The sequence below is a fragment of the Callorhinchus milii genome, unplaced genomic scaffold (assembly GCF_018977255.1).
Source record: "Callorhinchus milii isolate IMCB2004 unplaced genomic scaffold, IMCB_Cmil_1.0 Scaffold1, whole genome shotgun sequence".
In the NCBI taxonomy this organism is placed as follows: Eukaryota; Metazoa; Chordata; class Chondrichthyes; order Chimaeriformes; family Callorhinchidae; genus Callorhinchus; species Callorhinchus milii.
Window position 1 is genome coordinate 24,561,977 of NW_024704742.1, and position 24,605 is coordinate 24,586,581.

Below are 24,605 nucleotides of genomic sequence, written 5' to 3' on the forward strand. Positions count from 1 at the left end.
AATCTGAACCACTGAGGTTCTTCATCCCAAGTCAAAGCTGCGAGTAACTTGCCTCTGTGCTGATTCCTACATTGATAAAGTTCTGCGATTCTTTACAATAGTGTAACCTTTTACACCCTCCCATCCCCCACTAAAAAAAATTGCACCAAACTGATTGGAAAGCTCAGCTGTGACTTTGAGCACTGAATCTAGAACCTTTTAAAGGTTGGTTGAATAGTGCAGTGTTACAAGCGTTATGTTTTCATTTGTACCTTGCAATGTTGGAGCGCAGACAGCATTTTTGAAAGTGTTTGCGTCACCAATTTAGATATCCCCTTTTATTTGTGTACAACGCTTTGAGGGCTGTCAGATCTTTTCATCGGATGTTTTAGCATTTTGAAAATTGGTTGTTTGGCTGTGGTGTCATGTCCCAAGTGCAGCAAAAAAAAACTAGTACACCCACTTGATTTGACCATTGAGCTCTTGTCATAGATTTTATAAACATAACATTTTTATGACTGTAGTATAAGCTTCCTTAGTCTTTTCTGGTATCCCCGCATTGACTTTTTTTTACATTTATTGATTGTGTAATTTGGACATGAAGATAGAATCTATTTTTCAAGATTGTGTTATTGAAAGTGATGATAGCCAATGCACACTCACAAACACACACTCACAAATTAAAAGAACAATTGAAGTACATTTGTTGACTGTTAATAATTACGGTCCTATGAATAAGTAAGCTCTCAATAAGCAAGATGTGTTTACTGTAAAACTGCCATTCTGTTGAATACTCACTTGGACCAATTCCATCGTAGCTGAGTGTTGCCAAACATGTAACAAACGTTTTATGTGCCGATTGAAAACTTCATTTCAGCCTGCTCAATCACTGTTCAACAGTTGAAGTTAGAAGTAATAGTTAATTATTTTTAGAATGTTTCCATGGCATGAAAATAACACTCATAAAAGTTTATTGCGTTCTTTTGTTTAATAGCCAACCCTGGGGCAGGGTAAATCAGTCAAAAAGAAAAAAAAAGGGCTCAAATGATTGTGACACCTGTGATATTGTAACTCATCTTCATCTCTCCTGCGCTATTTCCAGCTGATGCCGTCCTTTTGCAGAAGGTGTCAGCCTGGCTCAGTTGGTCGCACTCTCGTCATTGAGTCAGAAGGTTGTGGGTCCAAGCCTCATGTCAGGACTTTATCTGGACTGTCACTCCGATATGGTGCTGAGGATGTACTGCATTGTTGGTGTTGCTGACGGCATACTGCATTTTCGGGCTTGCTTTTCTTCTGATGAGACATTAAACTGAGATCCCACCTGTCTGTTCAGATAGACTTTAAAGATACGGTTTCAAAAGAGAAAAGAATTCTCCTGGCGTCCACAAGAATTCAAAATCCTCGTCCTCGCCTTCAAAGCCCTCCACGTCCTTGCTCCTCCCTACCTCTGTGAACTACTAACTCCATATTGACTCCTCCGCTCATCAGGCTCCAGTCTGCTCCTTGTTCACCGCTCGAACTGCCCCAACATCGGCGGTAAGGCATTCAGCTTCTCTGCCTCCCCCTTTGGAAATCCATCTCACAGTCCCTTTGCCTTGCCCCCTCCCTTGCCTCCTTTAAATACCATATCAAGACCCTCCTGTTCGATCCTGCCTTCGGTCACTGCCCTCCACTCCTTGCCCTCCATTCTTCTTGACCTACCAGCTCGGGTCCAAATCCCCAACTGTTCAGCGCCTTTGGACATCCTCCCGACACGAAAGGCACTGTACAAATGTAATTTTGTTGTCCTGGCCGGTCCCTCAGATAAAATTAGTCATTCACTTCATGGCTGTAGGCAAATTGGCTGCTGTGTTTGCCTATAAATAGTCACTACACTTTACAAGTCCTATCAAGACATTCTCCCTACATGAAAGGTGCAGTATTAAATATTACAAGTATGTGGATGATGTGAATGTGCTTTGGAACATCCTCCCTACATGAACGGCGCTAGAAAATTAAATTGTATTCTGCCTCTGCTCTCTGATACTCCATCCTGGAGTCCCTCTGCTTTGCTTCCTCCATCCATGCCTTCAAAATCTGCCTTAAAACTCACCTCTTTGAATGGTCTTTTGGCAATCTTTTTCCCACCGGCTCACCTCAGACAGTTGGCTGTCCTGACATTAAAGGCGCTATATAAATGTAAATTGCTGTTTCAACAATGTGATAAGGTGCTATAAGGAATGCAAAAAAATATTATTTGCTATTGCAAGAGGCTGTGACCTAAAATTTTCTAGTAGAAAGAGTGGGGTGATTCATGATTCACACACTAATTACTTAGATATAGCAATCCTTTGAATTTCTCATTATAGAAAGCTTTGGGAACTTTCATTTTACTTGTACATTTAAGAGCAAGTTACCCATTGGTGCATTGAGTTTGCTTGGTAGAGGACTTACTTGTTGATACTGCATTGATCCAGCATTGGAGCGCAAGCAGAGTTGTACTAGTTGTCGTTGCATTCAGTCGCTTTTTTTAAAAAAAATAACTTGATTTGTGTCTTTGTTGGCTTGTCACTGTAAGTTTTTATTTTAAACCTGGAAACATCAAATCCGCCCAAGCGGGAGAGAATGTTTCTGAAATGCAGTAATATTGTGATCATTTTCTGTAAACAACAGCTTTTTTAATAATTGATCGAATTGTCCAACACAATGCATTGAGAATAACTTGGTGAGTGGAGTCCTTGCTGAATTCTGATGCTTTGAAACTGGGCTGAAGGGGAAGAAAAGTGGAGAATACAACTTAGCTATTGCTCAGGCCGTGCGTGGATTGCATTCTATTGTTTGAACATAAACTATCCATCACCGTGAAGAGGTTCTGTAGCCGACATAGCTGAAGTCCTGCAGCTGTGTTTTAAAGCAAGCCTATCTGGACTGAGTCCAGGCCTGTTCACTAGAGGGTCTTATTGAAGTTACTTATAAGAACAGCGCACTAAGCTGAATGAGCAACAAATTATATATTTGTTTATTTTTGGTCAAAATTAGATGGTAGGAGACGATACGAGAAGAATTGGAATGTGAACTAAATAGTGGGATGCTTTTTTCCACATATGTCATTTAGCTATTATGCCAATTAGGCTAATATGCTGCTTTGTAATAAACTGCCAAGTCATCTGTGTGGTTATTGAGAAATAAACCAGAAGAGTAATTTGGAAATTTGCAGCAGTTGATCAACAATAACAAATTGCATTTATTATATAGCACTTTTCACATCGGGAGGACGTCCCATCCAGACAGGCGAGGCTTTGCACCTATGCTGGAGGTTGGATTCAAGCGGGGTGGAGGCCAAAGGGGATGGGGGTGGGAAGATGATAGACAGCACGGTCAAAGAGGAAGGTATGAAACAGACCTTGAAGGAAGAAATGGAGGTGGCCAGGTGAAGGGATTCCGGGATGGAGTTTCAGCGGATGGGGGTAGACCCCTGATGGGGGGGTCGGCAGGGCAGGGCTGGGGACATGAAGCAAGTCAGTGACTGCTGAGTAGTGGGGTTGGGTTTGTAAGGTTTAGCAAGTCACAGAGGTTGGGTGGGACAAGACCATGGAAGGCTTTAAAAGTGAGGACGAAGTCACATATGATCCTTCATCAATAAACCCTGGTCTTTTATGATGCTGTATTAAATGTGAGAGTATTGCATTTCCTCTTTACCCTTCAGGGGAATGATTGAGGGAAAAAAGTAATTGCATGGCATTGTGTTGGTGCATTTCTTGTTAGAGAGGCCATAAAAAACTGCTTGACTGACTGGAGCCAGTATTGGTAGCTTTCAGAACCATGTCAGGTTAGATATAAAAATATTTGATTCCTACCAAATACTGTCGAAATAACCTTTTTTTTGTGAATAGCTAAAGATAAACAAACAGGCTTATCTGCTGTATGTTGAGTCTGTGCAGCAAAATTGCGAATGCATTCTATTTTACCAAAGTTTTTTGATGTTTGAAGAGTATTTCAAACCCTGGCAGCTATGTGGTTGTAGCTACTTGGTTATAGCTGGTCAGTATCCAGCAGTTACCCCAACGCACACTCCCGAGTACCCAAGCCTTGGCTCTTGACAAACTGCGCCTAATACTTTACAGATTTAGGAGAGCAGGATGCATCCCTGCCAGGAGAGAGTGTGCCTTCCATTCCAACAATCTATCCCTGGAATTTTTATGTGTAGGTGGGATGCATGGAACTCTTCGTTTTGGTTTGGATACTCTTAAGCGTGGTGATGGATTTCTGCATGTGTTAAGACACCAGACTGACCAAAAATAAAAGGTTGTATGTTGTAATTTAATGTTGGTGGACGGCGGTAGGTGGACTTATTTTTGTCCTTCTGACCCGAAGCACAGGATGCATGATGCGCTGTTTAAGCTTTTCACCTTGGTCTTCTGAATTGCGTCTGGGGCCTTGCATTGAATGAAATGACATCACCCAGCACAGGAATTTACAATTTTGAGAGGGAATTTTGTGTTATTTTGTTTTATTCATTAAAAATGTTTTATTTCTTTTTATTTGCATTAATAAAATATTTTATTCCCTTAGTCAAATTCTGTTTTAAAATACATATATTTCTTGCTTCTATATTATTTAACCTTTTAGTATCTTCCCCCTTGAACAGGTAGGTCCTGGCTAGAGGAGAAAGCCTAGCCAGTCCTCAGAGCAGTTGCACCCATGTGCCCCCTCTTACATTTTCAGACAACTTAACTTCAAATGTAACCACATTTGATAGATCAGCTTCTCAACCAAATGTTTCCTTTACGTAGGTACCTTTCTTGAGCATTTCATTATCAGTACATGTTCCCACCCATAACTTTAGTTTCTCTGCCTTTCATGGACAAACTTTAATCCCATTTCATAAGCCTTGCAGACAAAGTGGTCAGTGGTTCATTGTGGCTATCTGACACAAGGCCAGTTACGAATGCATCATCTCATTGTGGAATTCACCACCTACACTGCAAACTGGATTCCATATCCCTGGAACAGTGTGCGTGTGTGTAATTGTTTGGTGGTCACTATTTCTGCCTTCTGGTTGGTGGGTCTTCCCTGGAGTCTGTGCATAGTCACGTACAGTTGGCTTGTCTGTGTGGTGCACGAGCTGAGTGCTCAGTCTATTCACGCGTGGAAATCAAAGGGTGACTCACAAGGACAGACGATTAAGCGTAGCATTTATATTGCCCCCAGTGTGACTGGGATTTTGGAAAACCCATAGGAGGGGAGGAGGGAGTTCCCTGCTCCTCAGAAGACGGAGGCAGCATCACATTGCTGTTTTATAGCACTGCTGAAGGCTATCAACAGTGGCAGCTTTATGAGATAAGCGATGAAATGTGGGTGAGGCACAAAATTTGGAAACATGAGAGTTGGCAGATGTTGCTTGCCGACCTCTCCTACTCCACCTTTCACAAGCTACAGATCATTCAGAGCTGCAGAGTCCGTCCGCCTTCTCTTGCACACCAATCTCCGGGAACCCACCACCCCAGCCTTGCCTGACTCCACTTGCTCCCTATCCCCAAACCCCATCTCATTTCTTTGAGATGGTCGATGTAAAAAGCATATTTAAGTGAAAGTTGTTTTGGATGTTGTTGTTGGCAGAGAAATGTGTTTGGGTTGGCAACAAAATAGGATTGACTCAAATATATTAAAATATTCTTGATATTTTAACATGCATGTTCAGTTTATTGTTTAAGAAGGACTTTGGTGTTTGTTTTTAAAAATCCGTAATTAAGCTGTGATATGATTTGAGGTTTAGTTGCTGGTCAGTCAGTTTTTGCAGCAGCAAATTGAACGTGGCAGGTTAAATGGGCATTATTCAATACAGTGAAACTCACAAGTTGTATCAATCAGGATCATAGCATTTATCATGGCTTACGCCAAGTCTGAGCCGCAGGCAAACTGTACAAGTTGTATAAAATCCGGTTTAACCAATCTACACTGTGTACGAGTAATTCAGTGCAGCCGGTAAGTGCGCATGCGGGACTTCACCACTACAGCTACTATGTGTGCATGCGGTGACGAGTCAAGACTACGTTGCCCGTAGACATGGGGGGCAACTTCCACGTGTATGCGAATGACAGCCACCTGTACCTCTCTGCTGGTGCAATTTTCACAACTGGTACGGTTACCAAGGCATTTCCTACTATCTTGTGCAGATGGTATTCACCAGTTCTGAAAGAAATCTTGTTCATGCCCAACTGTGTCGTGCTCCGCCATTGTGGAGCGCTCTGATACACTAGGGGTGCTGTGTAAATGCAAGTTATTGTTGGAAGCTTTCTTTGAACACTAAATATTGACCAAGATTTAAATACTTGGGACTTATTTATTGTTCTTGAAAGTATGAAGTTTCCTCGGGTCCCCTTGAAGCTCTGGGACAGTACGTGCTGTTATACACTGCAGAAGTAATTATCTTGTTTATTTTTAAGGCATTTATGTCATGTTGCGTGCTGATTCAGCTAATGACCGGTGCAATTTTCACAACTGGCAAAGTTACCAAGGCATTTCCTGCTATCTTGTGTAGTGGTAGTCACCAGTTCTGAAAGAAATCTTGTTCACTACTTTTAAGGTTATGCACCTCTCCTTTAACGTTTGCATTTGATATAGCATTTAATCATGTAGTTGAGATGTCTCAAAGTACTTCACAGAATATTCTGTAAAGTGGATTGACTGTGGATTTTGTGGGCGAAACACGGCAGCTAATTGTGCACAGCAGTGTCCTACAAACAGTCGTGGATTGAGTGTCCAATATTTTTAAGGGATTATTGCCCCAGAAAGCGATCAGCCAATCGACTAACAACCATGTTCCTACTTAATGCTAGGTGAACTGAGGCGTGTGGAGTAAGGAAACTTGCCTATGGTTTCACCTTGTCAGGAATCGAACGTGGGTCCTCTCGCTTGAGGCGAGTGTTCTAACCGCTAAGCCACAGGTCACCCAGCCCATCAACTTTGTCCCTCTGAGAAATGTACACGAAGGACACTTGATTCCCTTCCTTTTTTTGTTGTCTTTCAGCTCCGCTTCTCTTGGAGTTTAGCCTTAGCTCTGAACCTTTCACCGGGTACAGCTCAGCTGAGAGGATCTCTTCTGGATGCAATTTTAGAAAAGTTTTCGTATCTGCCAACCAGTGCTCAGACTTAATGTCACACTAATCGCCTGTGTTGTTGTTGGCCTTCTGTTATAGAATATGTCTATGCAATTGGTATTTTGCACCTCTTTGGAAGTCGACTTGGTTTAAATTTTGTTGCTAACTTAATGCTTATAAGGTTATACAAATACAAGGTCATCTTGCATTGCTTATGTAGCTTGGGTGTGCAGCTGCAGTGAAAAATAGGTCGCACATCAGTGTAAATGGTTCATTATGTGCTGCATACGTATGCATTGGCAGGTTGGAAATGACACTCGCAACAATATGAATGCACATTTTCCTGACAAGTTATCCCTGGCCTAATTATTTTCATTTCTCTTTGTTTGTAGCTCAACAAATCGGCCCACTGCGGAGGCCTTATATTTTCAGCCCCCAATGCTGGATTTTGGTATACAGTAAGTGCTATTTATTTGTTTAAAATGTTATTATAATTCCTGAGAAATGAGTGGTAACAGATTTTAGCTCTGTAAATGTGGAGCAGATGATCTTTGAAATCTTTACAGCACGTAAACCGACCATTCAGCCCATCAAGTCAGCAGCCAGATGGTGTTTATCTCCACATGAACCATGGATTATATTTCCACTCTTGTGCACTCCATATATCCTTGAACATTTTTTTTGTTTTTAAGAGCATCTATTCAAATTCCCTTTTAAAATTTATGAACTCTGCTTCTAATGCAAATAGTGTGCTGTGTGACACTTTTCAAAAAGAGAAGAGTTTCTCCAGGTATCCTGGCCAACAATTCCCCCAAATAAAATTGGTCATTCATTTCATGGTTGTTTTTGAGACGTTAGTGTGTGTAAATTGGCTGCTGCATTTACCTACAATACACACAGTCAGTACACTTTACGGTATATGCTGTGAAATGCTTTGGAACATCCTCCCGCATGTAAGGCACTGTACCTGAATGTGTCATGGCGAAATTAAGGCAAGTTTCCTTACTCCCACTCCGTCTGTTCACCTAGCAATAAGCAGGAATCTAGTTGTTAGTCAACTAACGAATCGCTCTCCTCTCTGGGGGCAATAATTCTTTTTTTTTTTTTAAAATGCTCAAAATACTTGTCAACAATCTCCCCAGTAAATTGGTCACTCACTCCCTGGCTGTTTGTGGGACACTGCTGTGCACAATGGCTGCCACGTTTCTCCCACAAAATAGGCAGCCACTTCACTATATTCTGTGAAGTGCTTTGAGATGTCTTACCGACATAAGGTGCTATATCAAAAGCAAGTATTATTACCAAATAATAATTTATTACCAAATGTAAAGATTATTATTATCTTGTACTTGTTCAATTCAATCCCATTCGATTACAATCATAATTGATAACGTGCTCTTAATTAAAACACCTGAGCATCACAATCTGACTTGCGTGTGTATTGAAGCACAATGCAGATAGTTGAGCATAAGGGCAGTTAGTGTGCAGCAGGTCATGTGAGTTTTGGCAAGACACCGGGAGAAACTTCCTTCTCTTTTCCGATATGGAATCTTTAATATCCAACTGAAGAGGTAACTAGGTTTAACATTGCAACTGAAGGGCAACACCTCTGATAATGCATACCCCCAATACTGCACTGGATTGTTAGCGTGGACTATGTGAGTTCAAAATCCTGACGTGAGACTTTGACCTAACTTTCTGACTGTGGGGCAAGAGTGCTATCATTGAGCGAGGATGGCATATGGTTAGAAGATGATATGGGTTGTTTCTCTGAGTTGATCTTATCAGTATCTTGGTGTGTTACAAAAATGCAAGTTCTAGCATCACTGCTTATTTATTAATGAATGTCTTCCAGTAATTATTTTGATTAGTTGAAGGAAGTTTTACATATTTGTTATAAAACTAATATTAGTTTATTTAGCTGGTTCCCTGGTAATTTCCAAGTGATTTTGGTTTACTTTTATGACTTTAAAAGTGCAATTATGTGTAATGTACTTAAATGCAATGTTTTGTTTTTAGGTTCCTCTTTGGCAAATTATTTTCATGAGCTGTTTAAATCTTTCCCTTTGCATTCAATCTACTTTCAACTAAGGGAATGGGCAGAGATCCAATACTCTGTCTGTTGCTCTTGGCTTTTTCTACCCTATTCTCCAGGGAAATCCTTACACACATGGTTTGCTATGTAGGGAATTGCAGTGAAAACCTGTATAGACTATCACTGCGTGTGAGATTTATTTGAAGTTTTCACTTGCCGCTGTGTTTTAAATGACCAGCTAAATCTTCTAGCACAGTCCTGATTTAGTTTGTGCATAAGTAATCAATCTTGAAAAAAAATTGCAATCTTGCTTGTTTCAGTATGTTTATTTTTAAAACACTGGCATGGTTAAACTTCTAAGAATGAACATGCTATTTTGATAGAAACCAGTCAAAACCATCTCCGGGAGTTTCAATTTTACAGTGGTTACTGTCAAGTGTAGTGACAATGTATTTTGTAGGTAAATCTGGGACACAGCGAGCTCTCACAGCCATGTGGTGACTGACCAACCAATTTTTCTGGAAGATTGTTGACTAAGGCGTTAAGAGAAACTTCATTTTGTGTCACACAATCTCGTGTTCATGTGAAGAACAGACAAAGTCCCATCCAAAGGAAGGCACCTCTGATAATGCAGTGTTCCCTACCACTGCTCTACAGCCTAGACTGAGAGCTCCAAATCTACACCATTCTGATCCACAGAAGAGAGTGCTACCAATGGAGCTCATTATCAAAACTGTTTTTGCTGAACAAAAGTGGCTAGAAATAACCCAAATAGTGTGTGAATGTGGAATGCAGTGGCCACAAGACAATATATCAAAAATATTCAAGAAGGAAGTGAATAACTAGATTCTTGGAAATGAAGCATATGAAAAGCTCCAACAATCTAGTAAACTGGTTGAGCAAGTTCATCGGGCCAAGTTACTCCTGTTGCTTATGTTCTACCATTTATCTGCTTCAGATCTTTGTTCGTTTCCAGCAGTGGGATAAGATTGTACAGAGGAATTTATTTCTACAAATATAGAAACCTAAGAGTTTTAATTGTGTGCTGATCCAGCAATATAAAAATGTTTAAAATACTAGCAATCTTTTTTTTAGTTTGGGTAGAATTGGATTTGCCATGGTATGATTATATCGTACCATGGAATTAGTATTTCTGCAGTGTTGGTTATCTTGGATCACTTTGTATTTGCACATTGTTTGAGATGTACAGTGAACTAAATGCCTGACTGATTTCTTTGTTTTGTTTTCTCTTTCTCTCTGTGTTTGTTCCTCCCTGCCCCCACCCTCTTCCTCCCCATTCCTAGGCAAGTGGAGTTGCCCAAAGTCGAGGAGTTTTTTATTCACAATCCTAGCTGGGAGTTGCCCGTGACGTTGGTTTCAGGGCTGGCCTCCAGTAGACATTTTCACATGCCTTCTATACATGGCAGGGTAAGTGTTCATAAGACAGCTCCTGACTGATTCTGAGGTGTGCAGTGTTATCATAACATGAAAAACTGCTGGTTGCAGAAAAAGATGGACAATGATAATCACCACCAAAAACCTCTTTTTCTTCTTATCTCTGTGAAGGAAATAGTGAGTTATTCAGCAGTTATTGAACAGGGGGGAAAAAAACATTTATGACTCCCTAGTTATTTCACAACATACAGCCACGTGGTTACTTCACTGCTTCCCATCCTTGGCATTGCCACCGACTTCCACAAGACAGGTTGCAATGATTAGATATTAGATATTAGATTGGATGTGGGTGAAATGCAAACAAATCCACTATACCTCATATATTGGGTATTTTTCTAGTGAAGGATTTCCATAGTTGGATTGGTAATGCAAGGATTATAGGAATTAAGTGAGGGGGGAATTATCATTTTTCTTTTTCTCCCTCTTATCTAAGGACAATTAATCTTAATGATGTTTTGAGGTTGGGTATATGTCTAATCACTCACTCTCTCCAGAAACAAAACTACCATTCTTGGTGAAAATGATCTTTGGCCTTAATTTGATAATAAATTAACCAATTCATTTTGGGGATGTTGGGTTTCAATTTCCTGGAAGAGAATGTAAGTTTGTAATATTTTAGTTAATAGTTTACTTTAGTTGATACAGATAGGAAAATGTCATAGAAAGAGGCAGAAAAATAAAGATTCAGAGAGAAAGATAGAGTGAGGAAGTGACGAAGAGAGATTTTAACAAATTTTTTTTGTTAATTTACTTTCCTCTTTTCCTCTTTTTTCACATCCAAAATAAACCCTGAAAAATATTCAGTCCCCTCCCCTTCTGCTTGGTGCAGAAGGTATAGATTGGGGGTTAAAAGCTTACTCTGTGGGGAAACCTTGAGGCAAAAACAATGCTAGAATGCTCTGTTGAGCTTTAATAAAATGTGTTTGAAATAGCTACATAATTCAGAAACTTTGGAATGCTTGTACAAGGTTTGCTTGTACTAACCCAAGTTCTGGCCTTACCAGAGTATCATTGGGAATTTCTCTGCTCTTGCCTTCTGTCGTTCCATCATAGAATTTGGTCATATTTGGGTGTTCATTAATTAAAAGTAAATTAGCAACATTTTCTTAATTGACTATATTTTACAAATATGACAATGCAAAGGCTGATTACAGGAAAAACATTTTTTATCTTGATATTTAATAATTCTTGCATTGATATAGTGCCTTACCATGGCATCGCGACATTGCAAAACTTGATTGGCAAGGTCACTTGTCATGATTATGCCATTTTGCACATAGCAATGTCCCACAAACAGCCATGGAATGAATGACCGATTTTTATCTTGGGGATTGTTGGCCAAGACAATGAGGGAATCATCTCTCACTTTTTTAACAAAGTCCATTTGAACGGGCAGTCAGTACCTCGGTTTAACATGTCATCTGAAGTAGGGTACTTTCAACAGTGCAGCACATTACTGAGCCATGATGAAACCAGTTTCTTCTTCCCATCCCAGCTTAATATTACCTGTTGTATTGTAACAAAATAGGTTCCCAATTTAGGGCATTCTCATGTTGGGGCCTGTACTCTGCTCTGTCACTAGCTTCTTGCAGTTGCGGAGGTATATCGTGACTTTATCTCCTTGAAAATGTGGCTAAGTTTGGACATTAACACTATGGAGCACTGAATTTATTAACTGCATCAACAAGTCTCCTTTTTCTATTTCCCTCAGTCTCCTCTCCCCAGAACTGTATGCAGTATTGCTAACTGGTTCTGTGAATTTAGCTGGAAACTGAAGCTCGACAATGTGTGTGTGTTTGTGTGTGTGGGAAAAGATACCTGGCTTGAAAATCTACAAACCTTGCTTTGATTGTGTTTGCAAATGCCACTTATAAAATGTTTTCATGCTTATTTTTCTGGTTCATCAATGTTATCACAAGACTTGCTGTGCCCAGCATTTTAATTTGTTTTCTTTTCACATACTGTTTGAGAAAATTTGTCTACATCCTAAATTACTTGGCTTTTTTCAACTAAGGGAATTGGCCACATTATACAAAAGAATGATTGTTTTTTTTAAATAAAAAAATCATATTAACCTTTATAACCCATTACTTGCTGTATGAGGTATTAATGATGCAGGTAATGGTCTTTTCAGAAGGAAAAAAATACCAATTCGCATTTATATAGTGCCATTTATATAATGCCTTCCACATTGGGAGAAATTCCCAAGGCACTTAATAATCCCGTCTTGGAACCAGAGCTGGGGGGGTGAAATGATAGCCATTGTAGTGTTTGAACTATATGTAAAAACTTTACGCGTGTGTATGTATATGATGCATGAACTTGAATCATCCTCTTATCACACATATTTCCTCTCCACATGTTTGTTCCTCCAGATAATTCCAGCAGGGGAGAAAATTCTGTTTAGAATCATCTTCCTTCCTACAGAAGAAGGCAGAGTAGAAAGTTCTTTATTTATAAATACTTCAACCCATGGGATTCTTGTATATCAGGTTAGTTTTTTTGGAGTATGATGGACTTGAATAGAAATAGGTGGGTGTGGGTTGTTTTGGAGAGCTCGCTGAAAATCCCTATGCAGAATACACACTGAAGTGCAGAGATAGCATTCTTATGGTGTATAACAAATCTAATGAAACGTTAGCTCCTAGTCCACGCTAGCACTCCTGTGTAATACGGTCCCGGGTTATTGCTACGTTGTTCGAGGTGGTGTTTGTTCGGATGGACACTAAAAAATTCTTTGACACTGATTGGAAAAGCAGTTTATAACATATTCCTTGCATTTCATATAGCGCCTCATCACATCGTGAAAGTCTCAAAGTGCTTCACAGAATTTTACTCTGAAATTTATTATTTGTAGACAAACGCAGCAGCCAATTTGCACACAGCCCCACAAACAGCCATGAATTTTATTTGGGGCATTGTTGGCCAGGACACCGGGAGAAAATCCGTTCTCTTTTTGAATAGCGCCATGGGATCTTTAAAGTTCAATGTCTTGGTTTAACGTCTCATCTGCAGGACGGCACCTCTGACAATGTGGCACCCCCGAAACACAGCACAGGAGTATCAGCTTAGATTCTCCTGGTGTCCCACATTCGGTTCATTGGGAAGGGTGGTGACTAGGGTGATGTTCTGGCCTTGTGAACTGAAAGAATAGCTGGTAAAATTGGTAAAAATATTTATTGTGTAACAGTACCCATTTATACGTGGGTAGCTGAGGGTGCTTGGATATTTCGGGTGCCTTTGAGTACATCTGACATCAATAAAAGTCTGCTTTCTCACTTCATTTTCATTTTTTTTAAAAATGCTAGTCAAGATGTTCTTTTCTTTGTTTATAAATTCAGATTCTATACTGACCTGTGAAAATGAAAGCTGTACTTGTGTCTTGTGACTCAATTACGGGAACTCCCTCCTCATCGGCCTTCCCAACTCTTTTCTTCACAAGCTGCAGATCATCCAAAACTCTGCAGCTCGTGTCCTCTCACGCACCAGGCTCCGCGACCCCATCACTCCCACCCTCGCCCAACTTCACTGGCTCCCCATCCCCCAGAGGATCAAGTTCAAGATCCTTGTCCTCACCTTTAAGGCCATCCATGGCCTTGCCCCCTCCTACCTCTCTGACCTGCTGACTCCCTACCAACCTGCCCACTCCCTTCGTTCAGCGGGCTCCAGCCTACTCCATGTCTCCCGCCCGACCCGCCCTACCATCGGTGGCCGGGCTTTCTGCCTCTCTGCCCCACACTCTGGAACTCCATCCCATGATCCCTTTGCCTCACTTCCTCCCTTGCCTCCCTCAAGGCCAGGCTCAAGATCCTTCTCTTCGACCGTGCCTTAGGTCGCCCTCCCACCTCTCTGCCTTCCCTCACCCCTACACCACCCCTCCCCCACGCTCAAGTCCCGACACCTGACTGTTCAGCGCTTTGGACGTCCTCCCGACGTGAAAGGCGCTCTATAAATATCATTTTGTTGTTGTTGTTGATGTGCTTGATCTCACGTCTTTAAACTAAAAACACATTTTTTTCCAAGATGTTTGGTGTTGGTGTTCCCAGCAGTCAGGTAGCAGTAGATGATCAAGATCACTTCAATGCCAAACCTGTACTGTTTCCATATATCCAAAAGGTTCAGTTAACACATCTTCAGGTGGGTGCCTGGTTCTCTGACCTGTCTTGATTATTTGACCAAAACTTTAGCAATCTGTAATTTATTACTCTTATCGCAAAGATAACTTCCTTTTTTCTTTGTGTGCATATTTATTTCATAGCCATCCATTTACAGAGCTGAAATACTTATTTTTATGTGTTGCATTTTGTCACCTAGTGGAAATTAATATATTTTTAAAAATCTCGGTACTAGAGTAATTCTAACCTGACTGATTGCTTATAATAGAGTTAGTAGTATTCCTATGCATCCCAAATCTTGATGCTACATTTGTATTGCGTGTTTGGAAGAAAATAGCCGTGCTTTTAGTGGTCGAATCTGACAAATATGCCGAATAAATGGGTGAATCTTGTGTGTGATTGGAGTGAGGCTCATGCCCCCATGGGAGGAGGTGGTTTCAGGAGCAGAATGATTTGCATACATTACGGTATGAACATAACTGATGTGAATTGTGCTGGTTTCTTCCCACTGCTGTCCATTGAAGGTTCTTTGGCAAGGAGGCCAAGAGCTCTCTGGGTTTAGTTTTCTGATGCTGGTGGATCGCGGGATTCGCTTTTTAGTAACATTTTAGACCAAAAATATTTTAGTTTGGATGTTTTAAGTTTTTTTTAATCCTCATGGACAGTAATATGATGTGGAGGGTGAAGAAGTATAAACAAGGCTCTACTCCACATCTCTATAAAGCAGGGAGCAAATATGTACCCTGCACGTTTCCCCTATTGTTTAGTGCGTAACAGCACCTCCTACTGTACACCGAGCCATTGATTGACTGGAAGGTCACAGTTTTGGATACTGATCTGTAATGAGTTAGTTTATTGCAGATGGGGCAGCAGTGAGGTTTAGAGAAGGGAAAATTGGTCAGGGTTCCTGCTCCCGATTACTATCTGCTGACTCCTGCTGAAAAGTGTGATCCTCCCGATCCAGTAAAGTGAATGCGCTCAGCCTTCTTTATCCTAGTTGTATATGCTGCTGTGACTTGCTCTCTACAATCGCCACTGAAGGGCCACTTTGCCTGTGGAGCTCTTACCCTAGAAACAGTCAGCACACTTAGGAGGGGAGAGAATCGACTTCTTAAAGAGGCTGATTTGCATATGGAGCACTACAGAATTGGAAAACCAATGTTCTTGCCACATTTTCATGTTTGTATTTATCTGCCTAGGAAAACACTGTGAATTGCAGCCTGTTCGAGCTGCATTTTGAGCTTTCTCTGCCATTACACGTCTATCAAAACCTCCAGGTATGTCAGTTTGGCTATATGGATGAGGCTTTGTCTTGGTGGTTTTGTATTTGATATGTGCAAGCTACAGTTTGAAACTAAATTGAATTAGGTGCAAATACCAGTTTATAATAATAATCCTTGCATTTGATATAGCCAGATGTCTCAAAGTGCTTCACAGAATATACTGTAAAGTGAATTTTACTAAGACCAAATTGAATTTTGAAGTGTGGATTGCCTGTTGGATCGAGTGGAACAGCCATTCTAAAGCTGATCTGTGACATTGTATGTGTAGAGGCCAATTTGTGAAATGTTCCACTTCAATTGCAAGACCTTGCCTTTGTATTCATGCTTTTGAATTGTCTGAATCATGGGGCTAGATTGAGTAAACATTGGCTGTGCTAAGTGGTACATTGTGTAGTAAAGAAAAAGTTCTGCAGTAGGTGGCCTAACCTATTTGCCCTGCTAGGAACTGAACACTCCGCCTCTGTGCATTACAGTAGTGTGTGCGTCTTAATTGTGTGAGTGTTTTGCTGGATTGTTCTTCTGTTCAGCCAAATTCTCCATATGGGCAGATATTTGTGACACTCATGGTAACAGTTTCAGTCAGGAAATGACCGCTTTCTTTTGTTCCTCTGTTGTGTTGGAGAGTTCAAACTTCCACTTCTGATCTTCCCAGTGTACGTGGTCGAGAGTGAGAAGAGGTTTTACTGAGAGCTCTTATAGTGCCTCAACATTCTGCAGTTTTTATAAAACACAAGTATGTGCCCTTTTGGGATGGGGAGGGGAAGAAGAGAAAGGAGGGGCGTTATTCTGCTACATGTGTTCATTAGTGATAACTCATTGACTCATGCAGTTGCTGCGATACAGTGCTGACAGTCACATACTGAAATAAAATGGAACAGAGAGGGGGTGAGAGGTAAAAGGAAATCTCTTGATGAAATCAAGATTAACATCTAGATTTGGAATCACTCAGCCCTTCAACCTTTTGCAGTTGGCTTAACAACAACAAAATCACAATTGTATAGCGCCTTTCATATTCGGGAGAACCTCCCATGTCGCTGGACCGACAGAGGTTCGTACCCAAGCTGGGGGTCGTGATCGGAGAGGGTGGAGGCAGGGAGGTAAGCAGGGAGATCGAAAGCACGGTCGAAGAGGAGGGTCTTGAGCTAGGTCTTGAAGAAGGCAAGCGAGGGGGCGAGGCGGAGGGACTGCGGGATGGAGTACCAGAGAATTGCGGCAAAGTGGCAAAAGGCCCGCCAATAGTGGAGCGAACAAGGTGGGGGATGTGAAACATTGTGCCTAGTGGTGTCTGTTTATGTACAAAATAAAAGATGAAGGTGATACCTCATGAGTTGGTTTTGAACTTGTAACTGGATCAACACATGTGTTCGATTCACTTCTGGTTTTAATGCTTTATGTCACAGCATGATGTTTATATCTAATTTGCATGAGGAAAAGTAGTGCAGGCACAGGTCATGAAATGTTAGCAGACAAATGAAATATCAATTTACCTACTCATAACGTAAGAATGAAATACTTAGAATAGGCTCCTGATAGCACTTGTACCATACAATTTACACTTCCATCGTGCCTTTCACGTCGGGAAGATGTTTCAAAGTGTTTGTCATTAACCGATTCTCATTTTAGGGGGTTTAGGGATTGAAGCATTTAGATTTTGCCTTGTAGATGTGGCTGTTGTGTCCAATCCATTTTATTTAACAACTTGCATTTATATAGAGCCCTTCACGGGCGGTAGTGTCTTAGAGCACTTTTACCTCACTTTTAACTATCCATAAAAACCTTTTCTAGAATGTTTGCTTGAATCCACGCTGAGCTTTTTCTTGGGGATTCCAATCATCAGGAAGTTCCCTCTTTTCCCACCACTTGGTGGAAATCCCTCCTTCCTGGATCCATCTAGGTGGATTCCCACGGCCCCTGGTTTTTCCAGTGAGGTACCAAGGGAATGATTAAATGGAAAGATCTGTCTTTGTAGCAGGAATGGGGGCCACTGCAGGTCACCAAGACCGATGGAATTCAACATAGGCAATGACTGAGAGAGTGGTGGTGGGGGGTGGGGTGTGTGTTGGTGGGGTGGGGAGGAAGGAGGAAGTGGTTGCAGGGGTTATTTACACAGAGGAATGGAAGCGCAGAATGGAAAGGTATTGTAGGGGAAAACCATCTGTTCTCAGAAATAGTTACAAACCCTCTGATTGAAGCTTGCTGTTACCACAGCTTCTAGGCAGCGGTTTGAATTGCTCAGGTTTATTGTTCCAACCCGAAAGATGCTATACATGTGTAAACTGATACATTTTCATGTATTCCTATGCTGGACTCGTGTTGCTGTGCATTTTGTGCTCAAAATCACAAACCTTAATTCTCACAATCTCAATAATTGTGGAGTCCTGTAGCTCAACGGTTAGAGTATTCGCCTCGCAAGTGAGAGACCTGGGTTTGATTCCCGGCTGGGCGAAACATTGGCCAAGTTTCCTTACTCCACACACCTTTGTTTAGCTAACAGTAAGTAGGAACCCAGTTATTAGTTATTGGCTGATCACTTTTCCGAGGTAATAATTCCTTCAAATATAATAATAAATTGGTCACTCAATCCACGACTGTTTGAGGATTCTTTGTGTGCAGTTGGCTGCCGTGTTTCGCCCACAAAGATTACAGTCAATTCACTTTACAGTATATTCTGTGAAGTGCTTTGAGAGGTCTTGAAGACGTGATAAGGTGCTAATTCTCTAACACAGTAGTAGTAAACCTGTGGGTCTCTTAACACGGTACTGAATTATCCTAGATATCAATGTCATTCGTGGAGGCTGATCTCTGAAATACGCAATAGAGCTTGGGATGGGTTAAACTTAATGTTTAAATTGGCATCTTAATCACACAAACGCCACAATGTAATTGAATAAACCGTTACACTATTGACGAGGCAAACCAAAATCCGACGCCGTTGCGCATTCTATTTAAAAATCGACACCTAGGTTCGAGTCTGGAATTGTTGACAATGTCGAGTTCTGCTTGGCTGAATCTTAAAGCTTACAATCGTAAACGCAGTGTTCATGCTCAATGCTTGTCATTTGATTTGTTTGACCTTGTGCTGGGCAACAAAGCTTGTTTTAAATATTTGCGCATTGATGTTTGGAAATTGTACCATATCCTTCACTGTGTAATCTTTTACTCTTTGTTACAGGGGTTTTGCCTGTTGAGCAGCAATAAGCTTGTATTATACGTCCACTTCTCCCACAGCGCAGAAGGATGCTGTAACGAATTGGAAAAAATAAAGAGCTATTTATTAGAACATATTTTTGTACTTTTCATACCAGTTATTGCAGAAAGTACCTCAGGTTAGTATCATTTATTTCTTTCCCAACAACAAGACTACATTTGTATAGCGCCTTTCATGTCGGGAGGACATCCCAAGGCTCATGAAGATGAAGAGTATGGTGTTATTGAAATTGTTTCTGCCATGTATTCAATGTAGAAATAAAAAACTAGTATGTTTTTATGATGTCCACAGATTTATTTTATGGAGAGACCAGTTTCCTAGTGCAAGTCCACAATTAATCATAAAGTAATAAAATAATCCTTGCATTTGACACATTGCGGGGAAGTGTATTATTATTATTATAAAGTGCTTCACAGGATTTAATGTAAAGTGCAATGACTGGGTATTTTACAGTTGCAAAATTTCACATTTAAGTAAATTTAACTTTTAAGCTTTCTGTTTTTAGTATAGTAGACGTTTGTACAGGACTATGTATCCGACTGACACCCCTACACATACCTGCAATGTAACAATCAATGCACTAACATGAGGCCCTACACAGACCGTTTTGCTTTCCAGTTCAATAATGAGGCAACTCTGAACTAATTACCCTCCTACTCATCCTCCACGCCTGCCCACCATCCTTTTTTTCTGGTGGCTCAAGCACTGGTCTCAACCAGTTGGCAATTATTCTTAGCTATGGCTTAATGGTGAATGCAAGCCATTTGACCGCAGAACCATTGCAGCCGAGCTGCAATGTTCCGGAGTCTCTGGCTAGCCATCATGTCTGGTTTCTCTCCCTAAACTGTTTGTGAGGGCATTTGCAGCTCCATTTACTTTCCAGTTCATCCAAAATCTACTTCAGTCCTGGCAATTTAAGGTCTGTTGCATTGTGTTTTTTTTTCTGAAATGATTTCATTTGTTCTGATTTTCATTTTCTCTTTACAGGTGAACACAACATTATTATGTATATTTTGAATTCAGGGACCAAATCTTTATACATTAAGGTACTTTCAACAATGTTTCCAAGAAAAACTATGGCCGTGCTTCATTTTCACAATATTTTATGTTAGTAACTAAACTTGGCACCAAAAACATAGAGGAAGGTCTTTCTGCTGTGGCATTCTGAAACCTAGTGTGTACCAAGATGATCCTTTAAATGTTTTAAGTAATGTAAAACACTTTTTTTGTGCCTTATCTACTGTCTAATGCTACTTTTATTTCCTTCCTGCACCCTCTCCTTTTGTTTCCTTGGTTGCTGACCTTTCTTCATGTCCTCTGTTATCTATCTCTTACTGCTTGATTTGTGTATTTGGTTGTGGTTAGCGTCCTTTGTATCTCCTAGTAACTTATAATTGACTGCCCTCAATTGCATTTGCAATCGGATTTGCCTCAGTTGGGGCTCCTCGCCAGTAAAATTCCTGGTTCAAGCCAGTGCTATAATTAGTGGAGAAAAAGGTCTGAAGTTTTACAACTTTTATGATTGTTTTATGTGTATGTGTTTGGGAGCGGGAGGAGAGAGGGCAGAGAGAACATGATTGATGATTAGGAATAGGAAGCAAAAACAAAGCCTTAAAGTGGTATTCAGCACCCGACTGAGATTATATGTTTGTCTAAAGTAGACCATGCACACTTTTAATGCAGTTGCACAGGGTTTAAAGATTAATGTGTGCTTTTAAAAAGAATTCCATTCAGTTTGCACTTGACTTGAAAACTGAGTTGCTGTTTGGAAAGTCTTTATAGTTTCAATTTTGTACTGCCTGTGCTGGTAGTTTCACATGCTTCCCCACTTCATTATTATTGTTATTGATAATTAATAATCAGCGCATTTGATATGGTGGCTTTGATGTAATGAGGATGTCTCATCACTTCACAGGATTTACAGTGAAGTGTAGTGACTGTATTTGTAGGCAAGCATGGTAGCTAAATTGCGCACAGCAGGAGCAGCTATGAAGTGGTGTTTATTTCACATAATGCATCTTAAAACCAAAACATTAAACTATCCAAAGAATACTTGTCGCTGGATGAGATGACCTAAAGGCAAAAACAAAACTGAAAAATTGATCCATATTCAATCCATTCTTCTGTAAGTTATTTTAAAAACTGCAAAGTTGAGATTGGATTCAACAAATTGAGTGCAAAATGCTACATCAATAAAGTAATTCTAGACCATGGTGGAATTTCTCCCCATCGAGTAAATGTTTGAATGAGTAAACAACTATAGCCTAGTTGTGTGCTGTACAGTTCCAATTTGTTGCTTAAAAATGGGTAGAAATTTCTCTTATAGTTTAAATTAAACAACATTGAAGATGTGCTCTTACAATGGGGCAACGTTCAATGTTGCTGCACTTTACCAGAGTTTCTGGCTTAAGGACATCTGCTGCGCTATGGATATTCCATCTGTGATGAAGTTCTTCACATTGACTGTTTGTAATTGTCCAGTGTTGCACCTGTACCTGTGTGATGCTGTTGATTTGCTAATGAACTTACGCAGTTAGTTTTGCTCCTGTGCGTGGGAAAACCTTGCACGCTGGCTGTGCTGTTGATGCTCAAACAAGCACAGGGTATTAAATGTGCATTAAAATCCCTTGCAGAATTTTCACCTACTGTCTAGACCTGAAGACGCAGTCACTGTTAAGTTTGAGCCAATACTACTGAAGTCGTCTGCCACAAATCTTACCAAACTTGCTTCTATTAATTGTAATGGTAAGTATTCATTGAAATGTCCTGCTCCCTAGATTTGTGACTAGCCTTGACTACTGCATGTTTCTAGAATTTTGAAAAACTGGCTTCTAAATTGTGGCTGATTCAAAGCACCTTAATAAAGGTCTGTGGATGTGAGGGTGAAAGAATTGGTCTGGTGTCCGTTTCTACTGACTTGTTTTTTCTTTTTAAAATAGGACTATTAAATGCAAGTATTTACTGCAAAAATATATACAGTTTTAAGAACTCATATATTGTACCATTGAAAGAAAATGAGTGAGTCAGTCGTAAATGGTGTCTGCTTCACCCTCACATTCTGTTTAAAGGTGCCAGTTTTCTACAATTCTTCACAAGGTTTCTGATATAACAGTTCCCAAATTACGACTGTATGTAAGAATTTATCAAAATTTTAAGGCTGGTGCTCTTCAGACTAATACTATGAGAAATTTCCCGCCTCTGGTGAAGTGTGAAGTCATCCACCTCGGTAGCAAAATCAGTAGAGCGGGTTATTTTTTAGAAGGGGAGAGATTTGAATGTGTTAGCGTCCAGAGAGACTTGGGTGTCCTTGTACACCAATCACAGAAAGTTAGTCTACAGGTGCAGCAGCAATTAGGAAGGCGAACGGTATGTTAGCATTCATTATGAAAGGATTAGAGTATAAGAGTAGGTGCAACTGTATAGGGTCCTGGTGAGACCACACCTGGAATACTGTGTGTGGTTTTGGTCTCCTTATTTAAGGAAGGATGTACTTGCCTTGGAGGGGGTGCAGCGTAGATTTACAAGGTGAGTACCAGGGATGAAGGGGTTGAGTTACGAGGGTAGGCTGACCAATTTGGGCCTATATTCTCTAGAATATAGAAGAATTAGAGGGGATCTTATAGAAACCTATAAGATCATCAAAGGGCATGATAGAGTAGATAGTGGGAGATTGTTTCCCCTGGTTGGAGAAAATAAAACCAGGGGTCACAACCTTAAAATCAGAGGCCAGCCCTTTCGCACTGAATTGAGGAAGAACTTCTTCACTCAAAGGGTGGTGAATGTATGGAACTCACTACCCCAAAGGGCTGATGACGCTCAGTCCTTGAACGTATTCAAGACTGAGATAGATAGATTTCTTATTGCTAAAGGGATTAAGGGATATGGGGATCAGGCAGGGTCAGGTTATTAGCTGGAGTTAGATTAGAAGATCAGCCATGATTGAATGGCGAGGCAGGCTCGAAGGGCCGAATGGCCTACTCCTGCTCCTACATGTTTTGTTATGTTTCAATGTGTTGTTTCTAAAGGCGTCTGTAGTGGTACATTGTGAGTGTAAAAGTAAGTTTGTGTTGCTTTGTTTTTCAGCAAATGCTGTGCCTTTGAGTAGGACAAATTGCTCCAGTGAAGTGAATGTCATTAAAGGTAGCTTAGCACTGAAGATATTCCCTGCACTACAGCTGACTGAAGGGTGAGTTTCCTCTCAGTAGTTTGTTGTTCAGAACTTCAACATTCATTTGAGTGCCGCTCACTCAACAGAAGTTTTCCAAGCGCTTTACAGAATGAAATTAATTAGAAATTAAATGAATGTTGCCAAGGAGGAACGGTTTCAATTTAAAAATGTGTGCCACATGAGTGATATCTGTAGTGGTATTTCACTCCCGAAAGTCAAAAAGCTAATGTAATTTACACATCTAGAATGATCCAGATTAACAACCGGTAATGGGATATATTTATATTTGAAAATAGGTTTTAAATTTTTTCCAAAAGTGGCTGGTTGAGAGTTGGCTTTGTTCTCTGAGTGGGTAAAATGTTTCTAAGCAGACTGCTTCTCCAGTCAGAAACCTCCTTGCATGTTTCACTTCTGAGGAAGGAATCCTTTAGCATAAGATTCTGCTGTCATACCCACCATCTCTCTGCATTTCAGAGACTAAATGCTGAAGGATAAATACAAACATGATGCAAATTTTGAAGGTCATAAAATTTGACAATTTTGGGGTTGTTTCCATATTGTGATCTTTCACATGTTCAATGTTATCCCATTGATTTAGAGCCGTAAATCACCCTCCACCCTCCTCAAATCCTGTAAACCACCCTCCCCAATCCTGACCCGCAACTCGGGTCCGAAACACTGTCTGTCCAGCGCCTTGGGACGTCCTCTCAACGTGAAAAGCGCTATACAAATGTAATTTTGTTGTTGTGGAAGTGTTTGCCCAAATCCTTGTTTTCCAGGCTATTTAAGTTCTGTCCATTCTCATCTCTGTTTCTCTTCGTCATGGGTAGGTACCTTGGTTGTGATTTTTCCAATGAGATGTTTCAAGTGAAGCCAGAGCGTGGATCAGGACTCTGGACCATTTGGTTCACAAATAACTTCAAGTTCAGCATTCCAATAACAGACATTCGAGTACCAGCGGAGGCTGCACATGTATTGACAGTAAGGTCCCTCTACTTTCCTTTGTGTTTTTTAAATACCAAATTGAAATCTACTGAGGGTGCCAATGTTAATTTAATGCAACATCATCTATCGTATTCCATTCTGTATCTGTACGTGTTTAGTGCCTTGGGATGTCCTTCCGATGTGAAAGGCACTACATAAATGTGATTTGTTGTTGTTAAAGATTGCTCCGCTTAATTAACTCGAGTTTTGGTCAGTAGAAATGAAATTTCACTCCTCAAAGCTTGGCCTTGAGACTTCGCCCCACTTTTCACATTTCTCCTCTCCCGTCAAAACTGGAT

The 24,605-nt window shown here is 40.6% G+C and overlaps 1 protein-coding gene across 1 annotated transcript in view; it reads left to right on the forward strand.

The window, feature by feature from the left end:
* tmem131l (transmembrane 131 like) overlaps positions 1-24,605 on the forward strand; it is an 82,255-nt gene that overhangs the window by 29,371 nt on the left and 28,279 nt on the right. Inside the window, exons 4-13 of the mRNA XM_042340187.1 lie at positions 7,451-7,516; positions 10,398-10,521; positions 12,924-13,040; positions 14,572-14,685; positions 15,863-15,940; positions 19,119-19,272; positions 20,142-20,200; positions 21,788-21,899; positions 23,238-23,340; positions 24,153-24,303. Of these exons, the coding sequence (XP_042196121.1) occupies positions 7,451-7,516; positions 10,398-10,521; positions 12,924-13,040; positions 14,572-14,685; positions 15,863-15,940; positions 19,119-19,272; positions 20,142-20,200; positions 21,788-21,899; positions 23,238-23,340; positions 24,153-24,303 (1,078 nt within the window). The remainder of the gene's footprint in view (positions 1-7,450; positions 7,517-10,397; positions 10,522-12,923; positions 13,041-14,571; positions 14,686-15,862; positions 15,941-19,118; positions 19,273-20,141; positions 20,201-21,787; positions 21,900-23,237; positions 23,341-24,152; positions 24,304-24,605) is intronic.